The 26,750-nt window shown below is 39.8% G+C and overlaps 3 protein-coding genes and 1 non-coding gene across 12 annotated transcripts in view; 1 reads left to right on the top strand and 3 right to left on the bottom strand.

Moving 5' to 3' along the window:
• The window catches only part of TECPR2 (tectonin beta-propeller repeat containing 2), a 54,805-nt gene extending 54,676 nt beyond the window's left edge, over positions 1–129 (bottom strand). For 2 of the 3 annotated variants that reach the window (XM_044437250.1, XM_044437252.1), the window contains exon 1: positions 6–110. The gene's annotated coding sequence lies outside the window, so the exon portion shown is untranslated. Of the gene's footprint in view, positions 1–5 lie in introns of all 3 variants that reach the window. The other variant, XM_044437256.1, reaches the window with a different exon arrangement.
• Positions 111–5,946, top strand: LOC123026967 (cyclin dependent kinase 2 interacting protein). The gene is made up of 5 exons (XM_044437259.1): positions 111–227; positions 3,339–3,498; positions 3,706–3,832; positions 4,889–5,012; positions 5,400–5,946. The coding sequence occupies exons 1-5, from the start codon at positions 221–223 to the stop codon at positions 5,600–5,602; spliced, it is 621 nt and encodes a 206-aa protein (XP_044293194.1). The 5' UTR covers positions 111–220; the 3' UTR covers positions 5,603–5,946.
• Positions 5,947–9,803: 3,857 nt separating this feature from the next.
• The window catches only part of LOC123026647 (WD repeat-containing protein 20), a 100,344-nt gene continuing 83,397 nt past the window's right edge, over positions 9,804–26,750 (bottom strand). Inside the window, exons 4-10 of one of the 7 annotated variants that reach the window (XM_044436509.1) lie at positions 19,516–20,298; positions 16,366–16,596; positions 15,489–15,581; positions 14,664–14,807; positions 12,998–13,132; positions 12,207–12,324; positions 9,804–10,690 (exon numbers count right to left, since the gene is read on the bottom strand). In XM_044436509.1, coding sequence (XP_044292444.1) covers positions 10,464–10,690; positions 12,207–12,324; positions 12,998–13,132; positions 14,664–14,807; positions 15,489–15,581; positions 16,366–16,596; positions 19,516–20,298 — 1,731 coding nt within the window. In that variant the 3' untranslated portion in view covers positions 9,804–10,463. The other 6 variants (XM_044436508.1, XR_006415354.1, XM_044436510.1 and 3 more) reach the window with 6 other exon arrangements.
• TRNAI-AAU lies at positions 22,949–23,022 on the bottom strand. The gene has a single exon. It is a non-coding gene; the product is annotated as a tRNA-Ile (tRNA).

The following is a 26,750-nucleotide window of genomic DNA, read 5'->3' as shown; positions in this document are numbered from 1 at the left end:
CTCACCTCGGCAGGGCCCCGGCGGAGACGCCCCACATGTTTCGCTGGACTGGCCGCTCGCCCCAGGCCCGGCGGCTTCGCGAAGAGCAGCCCAGCGCTACGCAGCCTCCCGGCAGCGGCGGCGACAGCGGCGGCGGGACGGCGGGCGGGGCCGGACGTGAGCGCACTTCCGAGGGCGCAGCCTGGGCAGCGGCCCCCTCGGCCGCGGAGACCCGGCGGGAATGGCAGGTAAGCGCTTGTGGGGCCGCGGTCCTTCCCCAGCCCTGGCTGATCCTCGTTGCCCTTGGAGGCGAGGCAGTTTCCTCGCCAGGCCTGCGGCGGGTTGAATATTAGTATGAGTATGACTAGGATTAGCGCTTTTATTTGTGAACTACCCAGAGAGCCTTGGCTGTCGGGCTGGAGAGAAACGCTGTGAATTATTGTTAAATAGGAGAGGTGGGCAAGGAAAGGAGTCGAGCTCCAGCCACTGTTTCATTGAGCTCCGCGGAGTAAAGCTCAATCCTATGCATGTTTTGATAGTAGGGGGAAAAGCCTTACAAGTTTGCATATGATTGGGCCGCTAGGTACTCCATAGCCTAGCTGGCTAGGGCATGCTGGGAGTTGTAGGATTTTCTCTGCCTAAACATTAGTATTATTATCATCATTACATGACATGCACAGCGTGGCACCCGTAGTTAATACGAGGGGCGTTCTCGGTATCGGGTTGATTTGCTATTGATGTGGGTAATTTAATTATTTCATTAGCTAATGACACTATCTGAGGGTATACATGCAAAATTTCAAGTCAGTGTGATCATTAGTTCCCTAGTAATCCTCAGTGAAAGACGACCATAATGACTGACGTGACAATGTTGAAGAAAATCGAGGACTGCACTGCGATTAAGTTCCTTACAAAACAAGGAAAAAGCAAAAAAATTATTCATGAAGAGATGGTGGCCATTTACCAGGACTCTGCACCTTCATTATCTACTGTTCAAAAGTGGTCAAGTGAATTTAAAAGGGGCAGAGAAAGCATTGAAGACGACCCTTGCTCGGGCTGGCCATTTTGCCACTACGAAAGAAAATGTGAAAAAAAATTGAGAAACTTGTATTGGAAGATGCCCCATTGAAAAATAAAAATTATTTCAATTTATTATTCCTTTTTCTTCATGCTGATACCGAGAATACATTGAACACCCCTCGTACATACAGCCACCACATCCTTGTACTCCTGTCAAAGAAAGGTCTGGGCCTTTCTTGCTCTAATTGATACATCTTTGTGATACAGCAGATGAATGCTCAACCATTTGTGGTTCATGTGACACAGTCTTATTTCCTTTGGTTTCATTTTCATTTATTGCATTGCCCAATAGGTAAGCCTCCTTGAGTGGTTTACAAAGATCAAAACCTTCCAAGTACATTATGAAAACCAAAACTAAACATACAGAGGTGCACTCCAATATGGCCACCTAGAGCTTGTTGGGAGCTGTAGGAGTATTTTCTGTCTAAGCATGCATAGGATTTCATTCTTACCAGGTTTTGGGGTAAGGGGGTTAGAGCTGAGGAAGCAGAAGGAGGTAGAATAGAGCTTTATAAAATCATGCCTAATGCAGAGAAAGTGGAAATGGAGGGTGCCCCCTATTCCTCTTTCATGTATGTGTTTTGCTTAGGTAATTTGCTTTTCACCTAGGAATGTCATAATACTAGAACTGGGATGTTCCAGCAATGAAACAGATTACTTGGTGGATTTATGTCAGGCAAGAGAAAGGCATTCGTGTCACAGCATCCAATTAACCATATAACCCATTGCTCTAAACTGTTTTGGTGATGGTGGATGAGTTTAAAAGGAGATTAAACTTTTGAATTTATGGAGGAAGCGGCTCTCAACAGATTTTCACTGAGGTGGCTACATGCAGCCTCCATGTTCAATGGCAAGATACAGCATGAAACAGCAATTGTAAGGCAGCTACTGGCTTTGTTCCCCCTGTCTGGGCACTGTAGGAAAGGGCAATGCTGAACCAGATCTATTTTGGGTCCAGTCTAGTTTTTTTTCCTTGTTATGCAATATTTCAAATAAAAGAGGATGGTATAACCTTAGATTCACATGCAATCCTACACATTTTTGCCTGGACATGAGTTCCATAAATTTCAAGGTGGTTTCCTAGGGCTTCAGTGTATGATGCTTATTGCAAAGAACCTAATTTGCCTTTATTGAGTCAGGAACTGGCCCAAGGTACTTATTCTAGGGTTCTTTCATATAAGGTTTTATGATTCATCACCTGGCCTTATTCACTGAAGTTTATTCACTGAGGTGGCAGTAGACACAATGTACTAGTAACTTTATGTATGAGCATTATTGTCACCTGGGATATGAAAAATATTAGCATTCTTTTTAATCAAAATACCACAGTAGGTTCTGGGATGAAGGGTGGTATCTTTCTCTCCCCTATCCTTCTGCTTAGTAAATAGCAATGCCAATACTTACTCATGGAATATAAGAATACAGTGTGCTATTACATGATTATTAGCAAATTTATGTATGTGTGGGCCTGTAAAATTCAGCATACCATCTTTAAGTTGGCTCATTTTAACCTTGTATATGTGTGGCCTGTCAAGGACAGACCAATTTGGAGGACATTCATTCATAGGGTTCCCATAAATCAGAGACAACTTGACTGCATGAAACATGTGTGAACAAGCACTAAAATCCCATTACACAAGTCACAGTATTTTAGACTTTGACTGCAGCTTTTAATCCTGTTATACTGAAAGCCCAGGGAAGTATGACCAGCAAGTGAGGGAAAAACCAAAAGTGATGTTAGCCATACGTGGCTTGGGAGCACAATACTTGAGGCCTCTCCTAACCTCAGTCTAACCCAGACCCCAGTGATCTGCATCTGCGATCTTCCTCTGATGCCAACTCCAAGGGAGGCCCAGAAGGAGGCAACAAGGTTGGCCTTCTCAATGGTAGCCCTCCAGTTATGGAACAAATTGCACTGAGCAACACTGTCATCTTTTACATCAGGTTAAAACTGCCCTTTCCCATGCATATTTTGGGTTATGTCAGCTGTTAACTCTAGTTTCACTGAAGTCCTTTTAGATGTTTGAACTGTTTTTACATTTTTGCATATTGGAGTTTTAAACTGTTTTAAATTTGTATATTGGTATTTTATATTATGCCTTTATTGTATCTGTATTTTAATTGTATTTTTTGTATTTCTGTTGTTCTGAACCAGAGAGCTTTGCCTATTGGCTGCTAAAAAAATAAATAAGAAGTGGTTGGTTTCTTTTTAATTAGGGGTCTAGCCCAAACTTTAACTATTCTGATTAAAAAGTTCTTCATTTTGTGTGTTTGACTAGCCAAGAGTTCAGTGCCCAGGACACCAGTATTATCAGTCAGTGCAAGAAAAATTAAAGATAATGCAGCAGACTGGCATAATTTAATAATGAAGTGGGAAACACTGAATGATAATGGATTTACCGCTGCCAACAAAATTGTGAACATCAAAATTGCTGAAAGGTAAGTATACTGTAAAAGCTTACTTATTATTCCACAGCAAATTTCATTTTGGTTTGAAAAACACACAATGCAAACTAAAACCATAAAAAAGCTTCCTATTACATACAAACCAACAGTGACCTTATATATTATAGGCAACAAGAAATACAAAGCTGTGAGAGAGATAGGATGGATCTGTTACATATACTGAAGGATATTTTTCTTTAGGTTTAAAGACAGCAAGATGGAAATAGAATATAACAATCCTGACTCCGAGTCTGGAAAACTGCCACATATCTACAATGAGGAATTGGAAATGTGCTGTACAGAACTACTTGGGACCTTCAAAAAAATGGTATCTTCAAGCATTCACATTGAACAAAACATTGCCTAGTCCACTCACCTTAGATCAGGGTACAGAACATCTTTAGCCTGAGGACTGCTCTTCATTTCAGAGAAGATTCTGAGGAGAACATTCCCATGGTAGGTAGGGCCAAAAGCAAATAGCAGAAGGGGGAATACCAACATATTTTAGCTTAAAGCTGTTACTGCTAGTAACTGCATTAGGAAAGGCATTTTAACCTTTTATTATTAGAATAAGGGAAAACACCCCAAAAGCTTGGAAACCACTAGTTATTGGGGGGAATCTCCAAGTTTTGGCCCCCGACCCAGAGGTTCTGCACCCTGTTCTAGATCAAGAGATGGTACTCTCATGTAGGAAATCTAGGTGGCTTTTTAGTAACTAGTTTTGCATGTTTATTTAAGATCCAGATAAGCAAGAATACTTCAATAATAACCAGATTTAAAATTAATTTCTACTTGAGTCATTGCAAAGTGCCTGGGGAAAGAATTAAAGCCATTCTGAGGATGCATACTGCATAGGGAATGCTGAGAGTTGTTTTAACATATATAGTGTTGTACCCTTAATGTCTGCTTTGAAAAATATCCATTGGAAACTATAACATTTCGTTCAATATTAATGGTTTATCCTGACTAGGGGTCTGTAAAATGTATTCCTTAGCTTTGAATTAGAATGCAATCCTGTGTCTGACAGGCCAGAGCATTCAACATTCCAGATCTAGGATTCTGCTACCTCAGAACAGGACCTCCAAATGCCAAGCACTCTGCCAGTTGTCTCTCCAACTGGTCTTGGAGAGGAAGAAGAGAGGTATCCCAGGGTTCAGGTGGGAAAGAAGCTAGAGCCAATATCCAAATGAGCCCAGCCTGCTGCAGGGTGTGAGGTATATATTATATAGGTGTAATGAAGTATACTTGATGTATTGATGCAATTAACACCTCTGAATTCAGATGCTTACGTGTGTCAAACATGGGGGGGGGGCACTGAATTGTGCCCAAAGAGTAGTTACTTCTTAAATAAAACTAAATGTATGCTTATTTTAAACTTCACTAGGAAAAAATTTATCAGAAAATGGAAAAATTGTGTTCAACAACTAAAGGGATCTGTGAATTAGAAACATACCATCATGGAGATCATAAGACACCATTCTTCCACACATGGCCCACTCCCTATTTCTGTAAGTATAGCCTTCATTTATGAAACTATGTTTATTCCTTTCCAAGGAGAAAAGTTTATACATTTTGCCAATGCAATGCAGCTCGACGGTTGAATCTGGCTAAAGAAGGCTTCAGGTTATCACACAAATGCTTTTCCAAGACTTCTATCCAAGTAAACTAGAGTGTATCTATCATAATACTTGTACCTGGATTTTAGTTGCATGACGAGACACACACATTAGGCAAGGATGAATGATAGACTGTATTTGCATTACTTAATACTAGAAAGCTGTGATATGAATAATATAGTTAAGTAATCTGAGTAATGTACATAAAAAACAAGTTCCAAAAATGGAATACATATGGAAAACTTGTGGAGCTACTTCATTTGTTTTTCTCTCTTTCAGATGAAGTTTCTGTCAAGCTCTTAGACATGTACTCAGAAGAAATAAAACTTAAGCAAACCATTGTGCAAGAGATTGCTCATACTGCTGACCAAGATCTGCTGATGGTCTACTTATCATCATGGTTATATCAACCCTACATTGAGGATACCAGCAAAGTACTATTAGAAAGCATGTTACTGGAAACAGGACTCAGACCACTTTAACATAGTTCATTACTCATTGAACCTGAAGTCTGTCATTAAAAACTCTTGGATGGAACTGAAGCAGCAAATGGACCTGTTACAACATGTTGACAATATTTTTCTTCTCATGCTATATTTATTGACAACTTTTTAGAAAAACACAGTTCTGAGTTCTATTTGTAATTTAATTTTAAAATATAACTTGGTTAACTACGCCTACGCTATTTGTAAAATCTGTTCTTAGGTTTCATGATAATTAGCATCTGATCAAACTCTCCCCTTTCTTTTGACCCTGAAGATTCACATCACAAACCACATATTACCTAAGGATTTATGCTTCCAAAGTAAATGCTCATTCATACTTATTTTGTGTATTTATTTTGTGTATTTAGCAGTAGGTGAATCTGTCAGCTTGGATTTTTTTTCTCAGTTTCATTTTCCCAGCCTGTTTCTGCATTGGTTTGAATTCAGCACAAACCCCCATGCGTGTTTCTTCCCAGTCTTCCATTTTTGTACGTGCCTTTCCTAGTATGCATATCTTGCAATTGATTTTTACCCAAACACATTTTTTTGCTCATTTTCTTATCTAATGCTTATTTTTCCAATGTGCATTACATTATACAGTTATGAAGAATGCAGATTTTTGGTAAACATATAGTTCTATATCCTACATTCCACATCTAGGTTCATAAATGAATGTGCAAATTGTGTGCATATAAAAATTTAGACCAAACAAATCTTTCATCTATCCATAATACAAATTAGGTGATGTTGGCCAAGTTTTTCAGTTTTATCAGGATATCCTGTTAAGGGGAGGATTATGAAGTGAATATATCTTGGAGACTAGGACCGTACCATTCACACATTGGAGAAAGGTCTGAAGGGCACACCAGCTCTACCCATATTCATCTGGGTGTCATACAATTAGAACAGTCTATCCAAGTGGAGTTACGTGGTGTGCCCTGGTGGGGACATGGGTGTACAACATGATCCTTTTCTCGTACTGAGGGCTAATGCCTGAAAGGGTTCTGTTCCAGCTGATTCAGGTAACATTGCATGCTTGTGGGTAATACTGCCTTCCATGCTAATGAGACACATGGCAAGTAATCACATGCAAATAATAGGTAGCATAAACCTTATCGGTATCATGCAACTGCCCACCAATAATTGGCTCCTACAATGTAAGCATGGGAGCCCCCAAAATGGGTGGTTATTCTCTAGGGCGGAAGGAGATGCCCCAAGATGATTGGCCTATACCAGAAGAATGGTGAGGTGGTTTTCAAGGTTGAACGAGTAGCACAGAGAACTTATGAAACGCCCAGAAGCCAATACAGTTTTCTTGCAGCCTTGCTAGAGTTTCACACATGGCACAAGTTTGCTCCAGCTAGGAAAAGGACCAGAGGTAAATCCCTCTGTAACTGCACCCCTCAACCACACTGGATAACAAAAGCTGTTTTCTTAATTGAAGCCACTTCACCCATTGTTTCTTGGGGGGGGGGGGGGATGCAGGCCAGCATTTCACTGACAACCTCTGGAATGGGCTGAGAGAAGCATATCAGATCCATGCCAAGTCTCCTTGCTCTTGCTTTGGGAAGAGGAACCAGTGCATTAGTTGCTCAAATATGTTGCAGCCACTTCAATGCATTCTGGGTAACAGTGCAATTACAGAGAAGGAGAAGACACACTTTTTCACATTAGTTTATATTCTGCATTAATAGTCCAACTTGGTAATCAATAAAAGGTAAAAGTAAAGGTTTCCCCTTGACATTAAGTCCAGTCATGCCTGACTCTAGGGGGCGGTGCTCATCTCCGTTTCCTAGCTGAGGGAGCCAGCATTTGTCTGCAGACAGTCTCCGTGGTCATGTGGCCGGCATGACTAAACACCGAAGTGCACGGAACGCTGTTACCTGCCCACCGAAGTGGTACCTTTTCATCTACTTGCATTTGCATGCTTTCGAACTGCAAGGTTGGCAGGAGCTGGGATGGAGCAACGGGAACTCACCCCATTGTGCAGATTTGAACCGGCAACCTTTCAATCAACCAGCCCAGCAGCACAGTGGTTTAAACCACTGCGCCACCTGCAGTCTCCTGTAATCAATAAATTTTGCTATTTTTCACACAAGCAGTTCAGTTCATATTAGTCACCCTCCAAATCTACCTGAACCAGGAATCTGAGTGGCTCAGCAACCTTACCCCAGCAATACAGCTACTCATTTAACACTCTTCATTACTTCAAGGCACATGTTGAATAGGCATTGATGTGCAATGACAAGCAGAGTATACTCAAATCTCCTAGGGAACATACTGAAGTCCTTCAAAATTGAACAAAGGAAAACTAAACAGCTCCTGCTGAAATTTAGCTGAGGCAGTTAACTATCATGTAAAATCCCTGCCTTTGCCACTAACTCATGGCCTAGAGGGAAAATAAACCTACTTCCTGCTCTTTTCAGCAATACAGGCCTATTCTGTTTTTAAGGCACAATGGCTACTGTGCACCTGTACATTGTCACTCCAAGAAGCAAACACTATAGGTTCTGTCTGAGCTGAACCCTAATCCTAAGCCTGGTACTTCCCTGAGACCTCTGCAACCCTATACATCTATATTCAAAAGTCATCCAGCTGAGTTCACTAGTATTTACTCCCAGGTAAACATAATACTGCGCAGCCTGTATCTGCGCAGCCTGTAAACAGCCACACTGAAATCAGCTATTTTGTGCTAGGGAGTGGATTTTGGACTTCTCACTCAGGACTTCTTTCGAGTCACAAACCACTGACATATGGAGTCTCCACTTAAACACTTTAAGATGTGGCTATTCGGGGCTGAAAAAGTCCATGTATACATGGATACAATTAACATTTACTATTAAGAACAGGGCACGTTCACTTTCCCAAAAGGAAGACTAGATTAATTTGGAGCTTGCTTTGAACAAACCATTGCTAATGCCTCATTAGCATTCAAGACATGGTGCTGCAGAAGAGCTTTGTGAATACCCTGGACTGACAGAAAGGCAAATAAGTGCATCCTAAATCATATCAAACCAGAGCTTTCCCCAGAAATAAAAATGTCAAAACTGAGGCTGTCATACTTCAGACACATCATGAGAAGCCAAATCTCACTGGAGAAGACAAACATGTTAAGGAAAGTCAAAGGCAGAAGACAAAACACCAAATAAAGGAAGCCGCAGCCTTGAACTTGGGAGAACAGAATCGAGTGGTCATGGACAGAACATTTTGGAGTGCTTTCAGTCACAGGATCACAATAGGTAAAAAAAAAGGGGGGGGGGGCTTGATGGCACACAACAATAATGCTTCACACATTAAATTATAGATGCATTTAAATAAGCCACCTCACAACTGGATCCACTACAGTTCCATCAGTACCATAGTTGAACAGATGCCATGCTTAAAGCACTACAATGGCCAGATCGGAACAAGATGTTAAGGACTATATGATTTCATTCACACACAATCCAGATCATGCATTAATTAATCTATGATTTGCCATGGTTCATGTACTGTATAAGCAACTTTTGATCAGATAGACTGAATGTTGCACGACATGTGGATCTGGACAGTTTGGGTTTTTAGGAAATTACGCAACCCAAAGTTAAGATACAATTACTTACTATGTTAACTTGGGTTTGCTTAACCAACAGACAAAAATGTCTAGGTACACATGTCATGCTACAACCTACAAGTAGACCAATTAGAGGTTAGATTATGCTCAGTGAATGCATCTTGAATATGACCCACAGCTTAAAATTTAACTAATGCATGATTTGCTGTCATTAAATGGGAACTAATTTTATGTGTAGCATCCTAAAGTAAAACAAAGTATTTCCCTATTCCCAAGTTTCAGAAGATGGACCTGTGATGACTTATTCCTTCCAGAAGTGAACTTTTCAATTTGAAGCCTACCTCTGATTAGTGAAAGCATAGCTAGGAAACCCAGTTCTTTACACTTAACTAGCAGCATACAGACAAAAAAGTAAGATTAAAAACATTCATTAGTAATTCAGATAACTGTCTAATAGCTTACTTTGCCAAAAAGCAGTGCAATGTATTTAGGTAATTCATCCTAATGGACAATTTAGCAAACAGTGCAGATTATCAGGAATTACGTTCCCACTTCTATTGCTGTATTATTCAATATATTCAAATTCATTAGTTGTAATGCTGGATTCAGCCAAGGTAATGGAAGTAATAATAAATTAACATCAAGTAAGAAAAATATATATTTCAGCATGTTTTTTAAAGAATGCCTCTATACATCTTCCTAATAATGGCTTGCTTTCACTTTGAGCGTATTATTTTTACTTTCACTATGAATTTGTAGTACAGCTAAGAGGTAGTTTCCAAAGAAACTATATGGATCTGAAGAATAGTAACAATACATTATTTTACAGTTTCAATTCAGTTTGAGATGACAGTATGACAGTGAGGCAGCACCATGATGAGCTAATGCCTGAATGATTCTGTATTCCTACAGAAGAGTTCCACACTTTCATCTGATCTCAAACATTACTATTTCATCTGTCATCCACATTTTCCAGTATTTTTCTCCAGTAAAATATTCTATTTCACAAATTCATTAAATCACTTTTTACTGGACTGCCATTTTTTCAAAGCTTGTATAGGAAAAAAAACTTTGAGACTCAAGCAAATGATACACTCCCATGGCATTAGAGAAGATTTTATGTAACTCAAGAACTCTTAGAATCTTCAAAATTTCTGTCATATGCTTCCTCCTGATGTTCTCTGCAGTTTTCATGATCATTTCCTTCATGCACTGACCAGACAGGCGTCTGACTAGATTTTTCAGATGCTACTGAGTTACAGAATTCAGACTCACTTTGTTCGCTGTGTTCCACTTTGAGTTTGCTTACATGATTTCTTCTTGTAAACTTCCTACATCAACAGTTGACAATGTTTCACCCTGTAAAGTTAAACAGTCTGATGTACTTGAAGGTTGAAAGCTCTCAAGTCTCACTTCTGTGCAGTTGTGTACATCTAGAGCTAGTCTATCATTTGACACTTCTATTTCAAGTGATTCATGCTGTTCCATTTCCCATGTTATATTTCCAGAGCAAGTATCCACTGCAAAGCTGTCTTCTAGAAGAAAACATTAATTCAAGTAAATACAAAATTCCCTAATATGCATGTCTTCTTATGTCACAAGCAAACTGAAAAGTGTTTTTGTCGTAAATGACAATGGCATCATTACTCAGATACAATTTGTCTTAAAACTATTTAATCCTGAAATGAAGCATTAAGAAAAATTGTGGGACTGATTTATGTCTACAAAAACTTCTAATTTAGGAACTTACAAAAAGAAAGCTGACTAGCAATGCTGCATTTAACACTTAAAAGTGCACTGTCATAGAACAGAAGATTTAGAAATGGTAAACAATATGTTAAAAAATAAATTTTAGCACTTGGACTAGACTTTGAGTTTTGTCACAATGTGGCTACATTGATTAGTTTTCAGCATATCTCCATCTTAGTTTCCAATCTATGAAGTGCATGTTATTTTCTAAATCACACTACAGAAGCAAAAGTGTTTCCATGCATGTAAGTGGGGCTAGTTAAGTCAGTACCACACTGAATCCTGTTCTGAAGGGTTCAGAGATCAAAAAGAATGGCTTTTAAGGCAGCATAGGGAACTGGACACACTATGTATTCTCAGCCCTGTTCTCTTGACAGGCAAGATTAACCAACATTAATTTTCTTCTCTCCTTTGTAGTACTAGCATACAAATAGATACATGAGTTACCCATCTATTACCAGTGTGGTAACTGCATTACAGCACACTGCACCACCACTCTGGAGAGCTAAAGAACAATGCAAGTAATTTTGCATGCCTGGGCTTGGGTTTCACGAACAGGTCTCCTTGATATCACATTGCAAACTGACTTTGGAAATGAGGAGGCTTTTCAAAGCAGTTTGTGCAAGCTACCACAAAGGCCAGCGTAAGCTCATGATGGCATAGGTCAGTTTACCACTGGCATCTATTCTATCTCACACTACCCCCTTGCTGACCTCCCTCTGGATCCCCCTCCTTCCCTCCCTTAGCAGCACTGTTACGTGATGATAGCTGCTGTTCCTAGCTACCAACCACCTTGGTCTACCTCTGGTCATTGACAGTTTCTGGTTTACAAAAGCATGCGGCAATGGGGGTTAGGAGCAAGCATCTGCTCTCTCCTCTTCCCTCCTCCAAAACTACCTTTCCTTTGAAACGAAGAAGGGGATGTGCTGGTATGATCTCTATGTATGAGAAATCAAGCTTGTTGGATGATCTAGTGTCCATCATGAGCTCAGTCTAAGCTACTTTGTGGACTTGTGAAATTAAAATTGAGAAATCCCAAGTACTGAAACCCTTGGAGGAAGGGCATGTTAAAAGCTTTACCAATATAGCATAACTAGTAGCAAAGATGTTATGAAATTCACACATGATCAGATTCCTATTTAAACAAGCTTCTTTCACCCAATTCTGAGCACCAAACTTAACACTAGTATCAGACTCAGAGTCCTAGAGCTTTAAAAAATTATAGTACCCTTCTAGCTTTGAGTACTTGCATGTCATTCTATCTTCCAAAGAGAATGGATGTTAAAATTTAAATACCACCTTCATATGTAGAATTTGTTTCCTTTATTCCACTATCACTTGAGCAATCAATATCCACATTCTCCATCAAACTTTCCATTTTAGTCTTTTTTGCAAATGGCAAATTTTCATCTGAAGTCTGTTAATAGAGAATGGGAAGAAAATAAACTAGTCTGCATTATATACTCAATATAAATAATATCATTTTGGAGCAATATTCATTATTATATTCATATAACCACTTTATCTGCTTAAAAGGCTTCAAGGCAGTGTACTAAGTTCGAAAGGGTTTAACAATAAAATCCTACAATAATAAAAAGAAGAGCATTTAAAGTAACAGGAATTATAAACCAAAAAATGCTTCCTATCAACTTTGGAATTATAAAAGTTGAGTATTCCAACATTCCAAAAAGCATTTGCCTGCATAGTCTGATTTGGTAACACTTTCCACATGAGAATTCAAAAGGAATAGTTCAAGTTAATAGTATTTTATTAAAAGTATTAAGTTCATTTACTCTAATTGTAATGAAAAAAGTAAACGCTTCACCAAGTTGTGTTAAAAATACAGAGGCCAATTATATAATAAGGCACTGTAAGGAAGCAGGCCTTGGCAACAAAAAAAGAATAATGATTTGATCTTTTGAAGTAGACATCCCAAAGCTCAAATTTCAGAGAGAAGAATGCAAGTAATTTTGACACAGGTGATGGCATTTATGGAAGATAATATATATCTATGCAAAATAAAGAGCAACAGAAATTTTGGTATGCTAAAATAATCTCTATGTTATTAATATGGCAAAATTCTTTCATACCTCAGCTGCTCGTTTTGGTCCTGAAATCTCCATAAAAACATGTTCACCAGTAGTTTTAATACATTCAGGAGAGGAGTCTGCCTGAATCTTCAGGACTGTATGATTACTCTCTATAAATCCTAATGACTCAGCAACCTATGAAAGAAAAATGAGTATAATTTAGAGGGAAGTGTCACTGGAAATGTCACAGGGAACCCACCCCTCAAAAAAAGAGAGTAGCACTGTTATTAAAATATTAAGATATTTGATCAATGTGTTTTGCATATCTATATTTTATGCTAAAGGCTATCCATACCCACCTAATGCTACAATGAAGCAATATACTCAGCACTAATGTTTAAAATGTTTTATTCACAGGAAATAACAATTCTATCAGGGTCCCCCAATATTTTTAATCCATTTGGAATTTGAAAACATGGTTGGGCATTCTTGCAGAATGGATGCCAGGCTGGACATGACCAATCACAAAACACTCTACACTAACTGACCCGCTCCCCAACCAAACAACCAAGGCAAAAAACACAAACTAGGTAAAACACACAAAACACCAACATTGCCACATGAACATGAACCCCCAGGCAAAACACATCCCATGCCAAAACAAACAGCTCAAATATCACATTAAGACATACAGGCAACTTCCCACCCCTCCACCTCTTCAATAGACGGCAGAGGCAAAACACCAACATTGCTGACCTCTCATCTGTTTCCTACCACCACCTCAACTTACTTTTTCCCCCTGGGTGGCTGGATATGATTCAAAACAAAGCACTGCTGTTGCTGCTTCCTATTTTTTATTTTCCAAGAATCCCTCTACCACTATGTGGAGATGAGAGACATTATTTAAAATTAAAGATTGCTCTGGCAATTAGTGCTCCACTGCATGTCACCTTTCTTATTAAAAAAAAAAAATGTTTTTTTTAAATCCTTTTAAAAGTAGGAGGGGCAGAGAGCCTAGCAGGTGCCAAGGAAGGTGCATCCAGGCACAATGACTCCCACAGGCATCACACTGGGGCATAGGCTATACTGTATGCTGCAGATATAGAAGTAGTATCTTCCATTCCAAGAAAAGCTCTTCATGCATCAGGTCAAACTTCAAAGCATTTTTTAAAAGGAGGTCAAGGTTTTTGGAGAAATATATACCAATCACCACCACTGTTTTAATGGCTTTAAAATCACAATAAGGCCGAGCTTGGGAATATGTAGCCCTCCAAATGTTGCGGGACTTCAGTCAGCCCCAACCAGTCTGGGATTACTGGAGTTGCAGTTCCATCAATCATTCATGATTGTGCAGTCACAGACCCAACACATTGCAGTTCAATGACAGCTTGATGGCCACACATTCCCTCACAGCTGCAGTAAGGTATAATATGCAATACAGAAGATCAAAAATAAAGTAACAGGTGATCAGAGGTCTCTGCCTATCACATCTCCAACATTTTCAATTAATCTTCATGTTTCTTCTTTTATTTATATTTAATTTACATATTTACATCTTGCCTTATTTCTCAGACAAATATGTTTAAGGCAACTAATAATAATAAATTAAGAAATAAAAATAAATTTATTTGTGAAGAAAGTGTATTGTTCGGTATTGCTGATATCCAATTTAGTTGACTGATTCAGACTAACAAGAAAAAAAATGCAACTGCTGTTTCTATGTTACCTTTGGGTCTTTTATATTCACAGGCTCCTTCAGTTCAGGACTGCTGAAATAGTCCTTGCACATGTCTTTCACTCTAGCATGCAGCTCTTCAAATTCCTTGTATACATCCGGAAAGAGCACCTTTGCTGGATATTTTTTTCCCACCTGTTCAAAAGCAAAATCTGCATGAATAGAAGCATGTCCAGAAATCACAAGCTATAAGCTTCATTCAAGCCCATTGCTAGGGAAACAGAACAGGTAATCATATGCATGGTACCTTTCTAAGTATAAGATTTTTTTTGCAGTTAAAAAGTTCTCTTTGCAAGCCCCCATCCCCAGAAGCTTTTTATGTCCTCTATCCCTTGATAACGTTGCTTTTATAGGACAATTATTTGAAGCAAAAGTGTCAGTCCCTTGTGCCCCCGTTGGCTTAAGTTGGTCTTATGTTACACAAGGACTGACAAGGCGGGCACTTGTACTTTAAGAAAATTCAAAGCAAATACTGATTGTATTCTAAAATATGTGAATTTGTGGAAAATTAAAAACGTAAATACTTCCTGTATGTTGTGGCTTTGCATGCCTATCAGCACAGAAGGAAAGCTGTGGAACAGATGGCAACTGCTTGTACGGATTGCAAAAAATATGCTTTCTCCATAACCTACTATTTACAGAAGGGTAGGAAAAGTAGTGTGCTTCCTCATAGCTCCCTATAGTCCTAGCTAATCTGGTATAATTCCATTTTTGTTCATCCCAATATGGGAGAATCTGCTTTAAGGAAATTGTCTACAGATGCTAAATCTAAATCCTCATAAATCTTGAGGATTCAGGGCCTACAATTAAAATTACCTTCATCAGTAGGAATTCAAATACAGTAACAAGTTTTGTAAAACGTGGAACAGCCAGCTCCATGAACTCTTCATTGGCACATTGCTGAATCAGCTATTAAAGACCATAATAATTTCTTTAGAGAAGCCATAAAGTCACATTGCTAAAGCGCCACTCTAAATACATGAAGATTAGGAGAGAAAGAAGAATGCATGAAACCTGTGCAATTGGTTGTTAGACAGATAAATCAAGACATTGGAAATTCAAACTTCAGAAAATACTTCCCATCTTCAGTACCAGATGGATGAAGTTAAAAAAAAACACCTGAATAGGGCCACCTCACACAACATTCTTCCTGCTCCAAGATGGTTGAAAGGAAGGTAGAACACAAGTATACCATCACAGACTTCCCCACAGGCAGACATGTTAACTACTTTCTGCAAGTTTAAAAAAAACAAACAAACCAAAAAACCCTGAAAATCACCACTCCCTTCTTCATAATCACTGAGTAGAATCTTAGCTGGCACATTTTCAGGCAAAGGTAAAATAATAAGGTTAGCTCCTGCTCAAACAACTCAGTTAATTGCATATGTTTTAAATTACACCTGCATATAAGAAGATAACTTTACTTTTTTTAGATGATACATGTCAGATGCTGTAGCGGGCACTCTTAGAAGCATCCTGTAAGTGGATGTCTGCTAATGCTGTGAAAATGGCACTTGAACACTTAGTTTACAAATAATTTTAAGCAAGAGTGTCATCCAATTGTGGTTACTTTTTATATTACTAGAAGGGTTGAATTGATTAACAGATTGATCAACTAAGGATGCATTATTAGATAAGAGCAATTTGTGAACAGGACAATCGTGAAACAAACAACTGTGAAAAGGAACCATACCTCTTTTAGCCTAGCTTTCCTTCTAAATATATTGTGGTGCTCTGCTGACATATTATTAAGAGACTTGGAAGGAAACTGACCAGGTCTGCTAAATTGTCCAGAATATCTTGATCTTTCAGACATCTTTGATCGACCACGTCCTCTTGGTTGCCTCAATTTTCCACATCCAGAGTATAATAAATGGGTATTTTGTTGTTCAGCAGACATTCTACCTTTTGCAGAGGCATCAGACTATAAAGAAGAAAAAGCAGAGAGAAGATCTTAATGGTAATTCCTTCCAGTGAAGGAGCATAAATGGTGGGGTCCTACAGGAATTTCTATGTAATCATACATGAACCAGATTTAGGAGTTACATGTGAACTAGGTAACAAATTATTTACCATAGTTAAAACAAAATGGGTTGTGAGGCACTACCAAAGAACCTCAAAAGAACCGGAAGAATAGACATCAAAATGCCAAAAGTAGTTCTCTGTAAGCAAGTGGTGAATGATACATCTTGGGGCAAAAAATCCAAGCTTCAAATTTAAAATACGCTAGTTGTGACTGATTAAAAAGAGATCTTGGGGTACTGCTGGACAGGTATCAAGCAAGTGAGCAGTGGCTGTGAAAAAGACAAACTGCATGTTATGCATAATTAGGAAGGAACAATAAATGTGACAATATTGTGCTGCTCTTATACAAATCTAAGCAACTACACTTAGAATACTGTGTACAGTTCTGTTTGCTGACCTAAAGTTACTGTTGTATTGGAAAAAGTGCACAAAAGGACAAGTAAAATGATCAAGGGACCAGAGCAACTCCCTTGTTAGGAAAAATTACAACAGCTGGGATTGTTTACAAGAATGGTAAGGAAAGTCATGCTAGAGGCTTACAAAATCATACATGTTGTGGAAAAAGTGGATAGAGAGACGGTTTTCATCTCTTTCATGATATTAGAACCCAGGATCATCCCAAGATTGGTGAGAGATTCAGGACAGATAAAAACAAGTATCTCACACAGTGCATAATTAAACCACGGAATTCATTTCCACAAGATGTAGTGATGGCCACTGATCTGAAGGCCTTGTAAAAATGATCGGACAACTTCATGCAAAAGACTATCAATGGCTGCTAGCCTGGATAGCTATATGCTTCCTCCAGCATCAGAGGCAGTATGCCTACGTACACCAGTTGCTGGGGGAAGTTAGCTGTTGCACTGGTGTCCTGCTTGTGTGCTTCCCTTGGGATATTGGTTGGGCTCTGTGTAAATAAAATGGGGGACTAGTTGGACCACTAGTCTAATCCCACATGGCTCTTATGTTCTTACAACACTGTTTTAACCATTATTCTGATATAGTTCAGTCCTTTTCCACAAATAAGTACTAACCACACTTTATTTAGAATAATCTCCCTCTGTTCAATACAGCTTGAGGCAATACACAATCAAAACATTACTATGGCATGGCAAAGCTCATGAATAGGGCAATGATGATGCCGAATGATGCAGCCTCAGATACAGAGCTCCCCAGCTTTCTTCATTCTTGCAACTAGCAAGTAGCAGTTTTAATTCGTTACTTCCAAATCAATGTCAAGATGGTTCCTAAGGATGAATAAGAAAAGGCAAACACAACTAGCAAAGTGTTTGTGCCCTACCAGAAACTTCCAGCAATCATGTTCAATAATTCAAAGTACAGGCAAACTTCAACTTTCACGGGTTTAACTTTCATGGATTTGGTTATTTGTAAATTTGTAATTAAAAGGGGTTTTTTGGAGTTTTGAGGTTTACTGCAAAAAATTGCAAGTGATGCATGTAAACTAGAAAATACCTGCTATATAAGGGTATTTTTCTGAAATAGACTTCCTGGTCACTTGTTCCACTCATATGATGATATGTATAATATGTATTATATCATATGATGATATGAGTTTAAAGCTTTAAAGACAACCCTTGAATGAGTTTTCAAGGTGATCCCTGAAAACAAAAATAGCAATCCAAAAATTGGGGGATCCTCTTATACACAGACATATATGGTATATCAAGAAAATGAAAAAGGAAATGTGAGAGGCTGTTGCTGCAGCTACACCAGTGGGCATGAAGACACAGGAAGAAAGAGGGAGAAGTAATCTAGTACATGAATGGTCAACAGTATTAAGAGTTAAGGTTTTTGGAGAGGAATACAGATATTTACACTTTTTCCACTTTCATGGGGGTTCGGAACCCCTAACCCCTGCAAATGTGCAGGGCCAACTGTATTTTAAAAACCTTTCTAAGACGTTCTACAAGTAAGTGACATAGTACCACTTTTGTGAAATTAAGCCTTTTTACATCCTATACAATGACAACTGTGCATAATTTCTGTATAGTATAGTTTTAGGTGTCCCATTGCACAGACTAGATATAGCCTTTATAACAGATTCATATTTACTTGCAGCAGAATCCAGTCTGTCAGTCATGACTGGCCACAAGCCAAAGTGAGTGCTCCACTTCACAATGAAGAGACATGAGCACATGGTTCTCATTCAACTGCTTGGTTTTTAGAATTAGAAGATGAACCATGAGTTCAGGATGCAGGTTCAACCACCCAGCTCTTTAAATACAGGCCTTTGTCACAGTGCTCTCTTTCTCTCTTCAACCGTAATGCATTATATATATGAGATTATTATAAAATCTCAAGATGGTTTACATTATGTAAGAACATGCTCTTTGCACTGGAATAACAAAACAGGGTTTGAACAGAGGGTAGGCACCGCTTCAGTTATTTGTAAAGCAAGGTTTCACTTAATTCCCATAGGGTTCATTATAAAGATTCATTCATTCATTCATTCATTCATTCATTCATTCAAACCATTTCTATGTCACCCCATTTGCAAAAAGCCTAGGGGCAGCTTACAACAATAAATACACATAAACAATTATATAATTAGACTTAAAAAACTGGAAACATCTCGGCATGTACATAAAAACCCAATAAATACAGTTCATAAATAACAATTAAAATAACTTTTAAATAAAAAGGTCTTGGCCTGACACTGAAAAACAAATAACAACATTGCCTGTAACATACTGTCAGTGGATAGACTTCCTTCCCCAGTTCGATTGTTAATCCATTTTTAATAAGTAACCATAATCTGTGGTGGTAAAAAAGTCTGATGGATACTTTTACCACTTACCTGCTCAGTATGCTCAAGCAATGTCATCCCATGCATAGAAGATTGAGAAGGTTCTTTCTGTCCATGACCTGGATTAAGTTTATAATGCCTTGCTAATCCTCCTTTTCCTATGTAGGATTTTTCGCAATGTTGACATTTAAATAATTTTGGCCTCAGATCATAGTTCAGGGAATCAAACAATGAACAAGCTTCCTTCTCCTGGCCACCTTCATCATCTTCTAAACTGAGTTCAGAATAGTCATCAGAATCAGACTGGTGACAGTCAGCCAAGTCTTGAGTTTTAATGAATTTGTAATCCTTTACCTTATATTTGGGGGGGCGTGAAATCCGCCCAGAACGGGTTTTTACCTTCAGAGATTTTTTAACCTTTTGGTCTTTATGTTTTTTCTCCTGGTTCATTAATGAGTTTGCTGAACAAGCTGAAACCTGAGCAACATTTGAACAACCTGCTGCAGCTACAGTAATGGATCTGTTTTTCTGTCCATAAGGTAGTCCATGCACTACAGATACTTGTCCAAGAGGATGTGAAGTGTTCTGCAGAAGTAGCTGAACAGTAGATTCTGAAGAATTGCACAAGAAATATTGTTGCGACCCAGTTCCTGCAACAGGCTGTATTCGAATAAACTGGGGATTGATGACATTAAGTTCTAAAATTTTGGAATTTTTCTGAACAGGCTGAGGTACAGATACATTTTTTAATTTAACTGTTGCAGGAGAAAGTGCTGACTTTTCTTTTTCTTTTGTCTGGCCAGGCTGTACTTGGACACAGATCATTTCCAATTCCTTTGGGGAAAAAAGAAAGTCTGTTTAAGTGCAAGCATTTTCACATACTTTTGAAATTATACATCATGTTTTATGTATCAAAGTTTATGTTACAGGTATCATGTTATGTTTCACCTATCAGTTTATGTATCCATTGTACACAATGTATTTTAGGTGAATGAGTTACAGTGGTGTGAGTATTGGTGGGCTCCAGCAAAGCCATGAGTTATGAGTTATCAGATGCCTCAAAACAAGCACTTTTGGAGACTGGGTGAAGAGGTACTTATAGACCAGAGTCAGTAACTGTCATGTCAGCAGTTACAAAATCCTGGATAACGATAACTAGAAATAACAAGCAAACTTGTGGTCAGCCTACCCTGGGGCACTGTACCATTAGCAATAGGGCAGTTTACTAAACTGTGTGTCCGCATCTCAAGGACAGGATAATAACAAGCATTTATAGGGCGATTCAGTAACTGGAAACAAATGAACATAAAGTGATCTTAGAAATAGTTTTTCCTGGAATTTCCAGAACACAAGGAAAGATGTCTGTGCTACAAATACTAGTTTTTTATTGAGGTTGCAAAATGATACCAGCATCACTGATCAGCAGTGGTGAGCCATGCTTGCAAAAAGGTAACATGTGGGTAACTAGAGTGGTTTAAGTGCCGCATTAGAACCAGAGGGCTCTCACTTTATTATGAAGCTCCCTGGGTAACTCATGGTCTAACCTACATCACAGCATTGTTGTTAGAATAAAATGAAGAAAAAAAGAACATGTTTGGCCCTTTGAAGGAAAGGAGTGATAACAAATATAACAATAAATCATAAACAACAGAAACTTGCTCTCTGGGAAGACTGCTGCTTTGTTGGAGGGCTTTGATTCTACATATTTGCTGCATGTGACTTAAAAATATGTGACCCTTGCTAGATCAGACCAAATGTCCATCTAGTCCAGCACTGTTTACAGTGACAAACTCATGGGAACCCACAAGCTGTGTATGAGTGCAACAGCACCCCTTTACCATGTTCCCCAGCAACTGTTGTACATAGACATACTAATTCTGATTTCTGAATGAATTAGAAAATGGTCATCAGGACAAGTATTATATCTAATGTTAATCCTACAAAAATGGGACACTCATTTCAAAGTGTCTATTCTAAACACAGCTGACACCAGATTCTACTTTGTGCATTTGTAAATACAACACATCACCTTAGGTCCCTGGTGATCTTCGTCATTCACAGGGCACTAAGGCGAGCAGAACTGCGTCGAGGGGAAGAGAGGGAATCATATACCGCTACTACTGAATAAGAATGAACCTACGAAGACCTCATCTCCTTGGGCATTAACCTCCTTTCCCATGCCCAGCACCCGCAAACTTAGGTAAATCCCCATGTTTATACCTTGGGTGAAAGAAGCCTGGTTGGGGCAACAGCCAGCGCGGCAGATTTGCCCTGCTCGAGGGCGACACGTTCCGCCGCGCTCTGCAACTGCTGTGCCGCGTTGTGCAGGATGTTGGAAAGTGGGGGTAAGGGCCCCAAAGGCGAGGCGGAAGTCGCCGAATTGAGACCCTGAGGGCAAGGCGACGGCGAAATACCATTGTCCTGAGCTGGCGACGAAAAAGCTCCATTCCCCTGAGATAATACAGCAGCCTTGAGGACGCAGCGGCCTCCGGACATCTCGGCGTCTGCCGTCCCCGCCTCCTTTCCCAGAGGCGGAAGAAGCGCCTCGTCCAACAGCTCTCCAGGGCCTTTTCCGGCCTCAAGCCCCCTCTGCTGATCCAGCCTCCCGTAGCCGACCTCAGCTGCTTCTATGGGCAGGCTCTCGTCTGGCTGTGGATACAAAAGCGTCTCAGAGGAGGAAGCCATCACTTGGAGCTGGGTAACAAGGTCCATCCCCTCAGGAGCTGCCATCTTGGGTCCCTTCTGAGAAGCACGGTTGGGAAACACACTTCAGACCTAACCTTGTTAGCCGCTCGCTCCGAGGATCAGAAGGCTGTCACTCCGGGCCAATACAAACGCGCCACTTGCGCATCATCATCATCATCACCATCCGCCGTTACACGTCATTAGACTGCGTGGCGAAGGACGAGATATGTCATTAAGACGGAATCCGGCGTGGAACAATCTTTTTCAAAAGGCGTTTGGTAAATCTGTGGAATGCCGCTTCCTTTTCGAGTTCGTACCGTACCATATATTGTGTGAGCCGCTGATGTGAGTGTCGCAGAAGCCATTACAGAGTCAGCGCAGTTCAGATTTCGGGCAAATGCAGATAAACAGGCGGAGCTTTTTGTTTGCATTGCCAAGAGAGATTTAAAAAATATTCTTTTTAATTGAAGGCTTTGCCAAAGGCAGATAAAACACCGCTCGGCGTCAAGGAGATTAAATGGTTTGAGAAATGTTGAGTATTCTGACTTTGTTAACTTCCTCAACAAGTTGTTTGGGTGTCTGCAGATTAAGACAAGATGGTATTTACTTGACCGTGGAGCCAAGATTTCTTTTTGTTGTTGTAAGAATAAAATAATTTTCAGATCCAGCATTTTCTATTGGATCTTAAGGTATTATCCTTTAAAAAAAATTACTTTTTCAAGCAGAAATGTAAAACATTCTAAACAAGCTTGTAGACTACAACAGATTAACACCCCTGAAAAGAAAAACTCTTCGTGTTTGGCCCGTACGGGGATCGAACCCGCGACCTTGGCGTTATTAGCACCACGCTCTAACCAACTGAGCTAACCGGCCACACATCGTGAAAGACTGGCTTCATGTTATTTCTGTTAATTACACTAGTTAAATGTCGACCATTTAGTATGTAAAAGAATAATCAGACTTCTGTTGTATATTTTATTTCCTTCAGTGACCATTTTTCACTGTAAAATTAAGCAGGGCTGATCTATATGCCCAATATGATATCTCTGACAGAGTATGAAAGTGTTTCTCATTATCAAAAAGGGCAAAAGGAGAAGAAATTAGCTGTAGCATTAGTAACCAGTACCTCATTAAAGCAGGTCTATTACATGGCTATTTTTTAGAGCTGGAGAGCAAAAAGGATGAACTGTGCACAGAGGAATTTATGTTCACAGCTGAAGACTGCTCCAAATACTGGGTTTTTAAAAGCCACATTTTACATCAGTTGCAGAAATCATCTAGTAAATTGGAACATAATACTGGGGCAACAAGTCACAGCAAAATGAAGGTGATATTCTTGCAGTCCCAATTCTGCAGGTAGGTCAACTCATACAAGAGTGATGCACCATTGCTCTCATTACAAGAAAGTTGATTTGTAATTTTGTTGCATTTTGTTTATACTGATTTTTTCAGAGTAAATTGGGTTTTTTCCATTTGAAAATATGATATCACCTTTCCCAAAATCTACTATTAAAATAAGGTGCTTAGACTTAAAGTAATTGACAATACACTCTTGCGTGTGTTTACTCAATGATAAGTCCTACGGAGTACTGAATGCTCCTTAATTCAGCATTTCAGATTCAGTCTTATAGCATCTCAGTATTAGTTACCATATTTCCTTTGAATTATGTCCTATGCATTTCAACAGAATATATTTCCAAATAAATTGGATAAGTTCTTGAATCTGAACAGAGAAAAGGGTTTAGCTGAATCATTGATTGAACTTTGTTTCAGTAATAGTGAGGCTGCAATCCTCACTATTTTCTTAGGAGTAAGTTCATTATGAGAAGGCAGGATTCACTGGAGAAGACAGTCATGCTAGAGAAAATTGAAGGCAGAAGAAGAGGAAGACCAAATATGAGATGGATTGATTTCATTTATTCATTTCATTTCTATACCTCCTCACAGCCAAAGTCTCTCAGCAATTCCGTAAAGGAAGCCACAACCTTGAGTTTACAAGAGCTGAGTAGAGCCGTCAATGACAGGACATTTTGGAGGGCTTTCATTCATACAGTTTCTATAGTAAGCAGGTATCCACCATAAAGTACCATTAAACTTAATAAGGATTATGTCTGAGTAAATATGCACAGGATGGCAGCCTTAGGTTTAGTTAATGGTATAACAGAACCAGGGCTCATTCCATTCAATTTAGTAATTCAACTTATTCTAATTTTAAACTGCCCCAAACACATATAAAACCATCAGTAAAGAATACAACTATTACAACCAAATTAAATCCAGCAAGAGAATCAAGTTCTAAAAGCAGTTCATAAAATGCCTGGGAAAATAAAAAGGCTATTTGGCATCAAAAAGACCATAATGTAGGTATCGGGCAAGCTTCTCTATGGAGTGCCATCCCTGAAAAGGCATTGCCTCCTTGAAGCACTAAGATTTTCTAAGAATCAGTCACAGCCCCTCTATTTTCTGAGCTTAGCTAAAATCAAAGTGACTGGTGAAAAAATGGATTTTCCCAGAAATAAGATCTTGTTGTAAGCAACTGTAATGCAAAGTATGGGGAGGGATGACTTGGTCTTGATTGGTAATTAGCGCCCATTAGCTTTATAGGAGACCTACAAAAGACATTGAAACCTGTAGTTTTGGAATGTCCTATGACAACTGCCTTAATGAGATTTTGCAGATCAAAAGTTACTACTGTACTACTGGTTGCAATACTACACACATTTATGGGCGGTATAGAAATATAATTTATTATTAAGCCTCCCACCCACCATGTAAACAGGAATATCATTTCAGTTAAACTAATCTTATACACACATGGAAAGAAGTTCAACTGAACAAAATAGTTCAGTAATCTGAGTAAACATATATAGGATTGCATTATCAATTTCTTGACTGGAAAGTTATTTGCAACCATGGTGTTTAAAGAATTGGCCAGTTCTTGAAAGTTTAGATACTATGTATGTTGACACTGCATAGCATCTTTCCTCATGTGGCCACCTGCCCCTGCACAAGTTTACAGATATGGAACTTTAGAAATCAAGCTATGTTCTTAGTCACTTTCAAAGATGGATTTTTTATTGTTTTAACTGTGCAAACCCATACATTATGCGTACAGGCACCTGCCTTATACTGACTGAGTTCACATAACAACTACAGTGTGGTGTAGTCGTTAAAAGCATGAGACTGGAACCCAAGCAATCCAGGTTCTAGTCCCCACTCAGCCATGTAGCTCACTAGGTGACTTTGGACCAGTTGCAAACACTCAGTCCAATCTACTGTTATTGCTGTGGGAATAAAATTAAGGGCACAAGGAGTATTATGTAAGCCGCTCTGAGTTCTTTGTAAGAAAAAAGGTGGGATATAAAGAAACATTATAATACATTATAAATATTTTAAATCTATAATTTATAATAATATAGGGTTTAGTAGTCATCCCTGGATATGCCATGTCATCTGAGCCCAGGTGATTCAAATCCAATGATAACCCAAACCCTCTGATAGCTGTCCCCAAAGTGCCCAAGCTGCAGTCACCAGCCCTTTTGCCTGCCGAAATCTGGTGCTGCCACTGCTCTAGAGTAGGCTGTGGAAAGCGCAGCTTGCCCTCCCCATCTGGCACAGATGCTGCCAAGAGACCACATCACTGGACACGGGAGCACTAAATTCAGCCTACTTTCCAGGAAGCCAACGCCACTGCCCAACAGCTACAGTGCGCGACAGGAGGAGCCGCGTGGGATGCTGAAGCTCATCTCAGCAGAAATGTCTTGAGCAGGCTGCCTCTGCAGACAGCAATCGCCACGGCTCCTAAAGTCTACTCATGAGTCAGAGCGAAAGCTGGGAGCCAGTCCTGATTCCCAACTTTTAAACAGGAGGGGCACTTCAGTATTCTTGCCATTTCCCATGGGGCTCTTGCAGGAAGGCCAAGAGAGAATGAAGGGAAGCCACGATGTATCCTATTTTCAATACACCCAACTGTTGGGCAAATTAAAGGCGGGGCAGCTTGTAAGGCAAAATGCAGCAGTCCTAACCTCCTCCGTACAAAGCATGTGTTCTACCCCTGAGCGGGCGCTTCTTCCGCACTTATAGAGTAGGCGCGGCTGCCCATGCAGTAGGTAAATACCCCCAGACGCAACGCTTGAGCCTTCAGCTGTTTTCCCTATTACAATACAACAGAAGCCTACTCAGAATTGCATAGGGGCTTAGTACTCAAGCTGAGGACACACAGAACTGCAGTCCCACAATGTAAGCCCTGCAAATGGACATAGTGCTAAGCACACAGACCCGTACCCTCAAGCGCGGACAGCCCCGTTGGCCCCGCACGGCGGACCTGCGCGCAACAAAAGAGGCCGAAGAAGCGAGTTCCTAGTAGGGAGACAACGACTGCGACTGCGCACGAGAGGGGACCTGGGCGACGAGAGGGCGGCCGGCGCGCGTGCGCACCTGCAGAGCCTGCGAACATGAAGACCGCCCTGTGCTTGCCGCAGTCACTAGGAGAGGGCGGAGGTGAGCCACTGCGCTTGCGCTGCTCGTTCGTGGCGCGGGCGGGGCAGGTTGGGTCAGACGCGGTCGTGCTCCCGGGGTGAGGAGCTTGACGCTCTGGGGTT

Source organism: Varanus komodoensis, unplaced genomic scaffold (assembly GCF_004798865.1).
Source record: "Varanus komodoensis strain SLA01 unplaced genomic scaffold, ASM479886v1 scaffold3, whole genome shotgun sequence".
Taxonomy (NCBI): Eukaryota; Metazoa; Chordata; class Lepidosauria; order Squamata; family Varanidae; genus Varanus; species Varanus komodoensis.
This window is presented reverse-complemented; position numbering and strand designations above follow the sequence as displayed.

What these genes read in the sequence shown, in the direction of transcription:
- LOC123026967 (XM_044437259.1), top strand. An exon ending in AACATCAAAATTGCTGAAAG is followed by an intron (nt 3,499 to 3,705) that starts GTAAGTATACTG and finishes ATTTTTCTTTAG; the next exon opens with GTTTAAAGACAGCAAGATGG. An exon ending in ATGGCCCACTCCCTATTTCT is followed by an intron (nt 5,013 to 5,399) that starts GTAAGTATAGCC and finishes TCTCTCTTTCAG; the next exon opens with ATGAAGTTTCTGTCAAGCTC.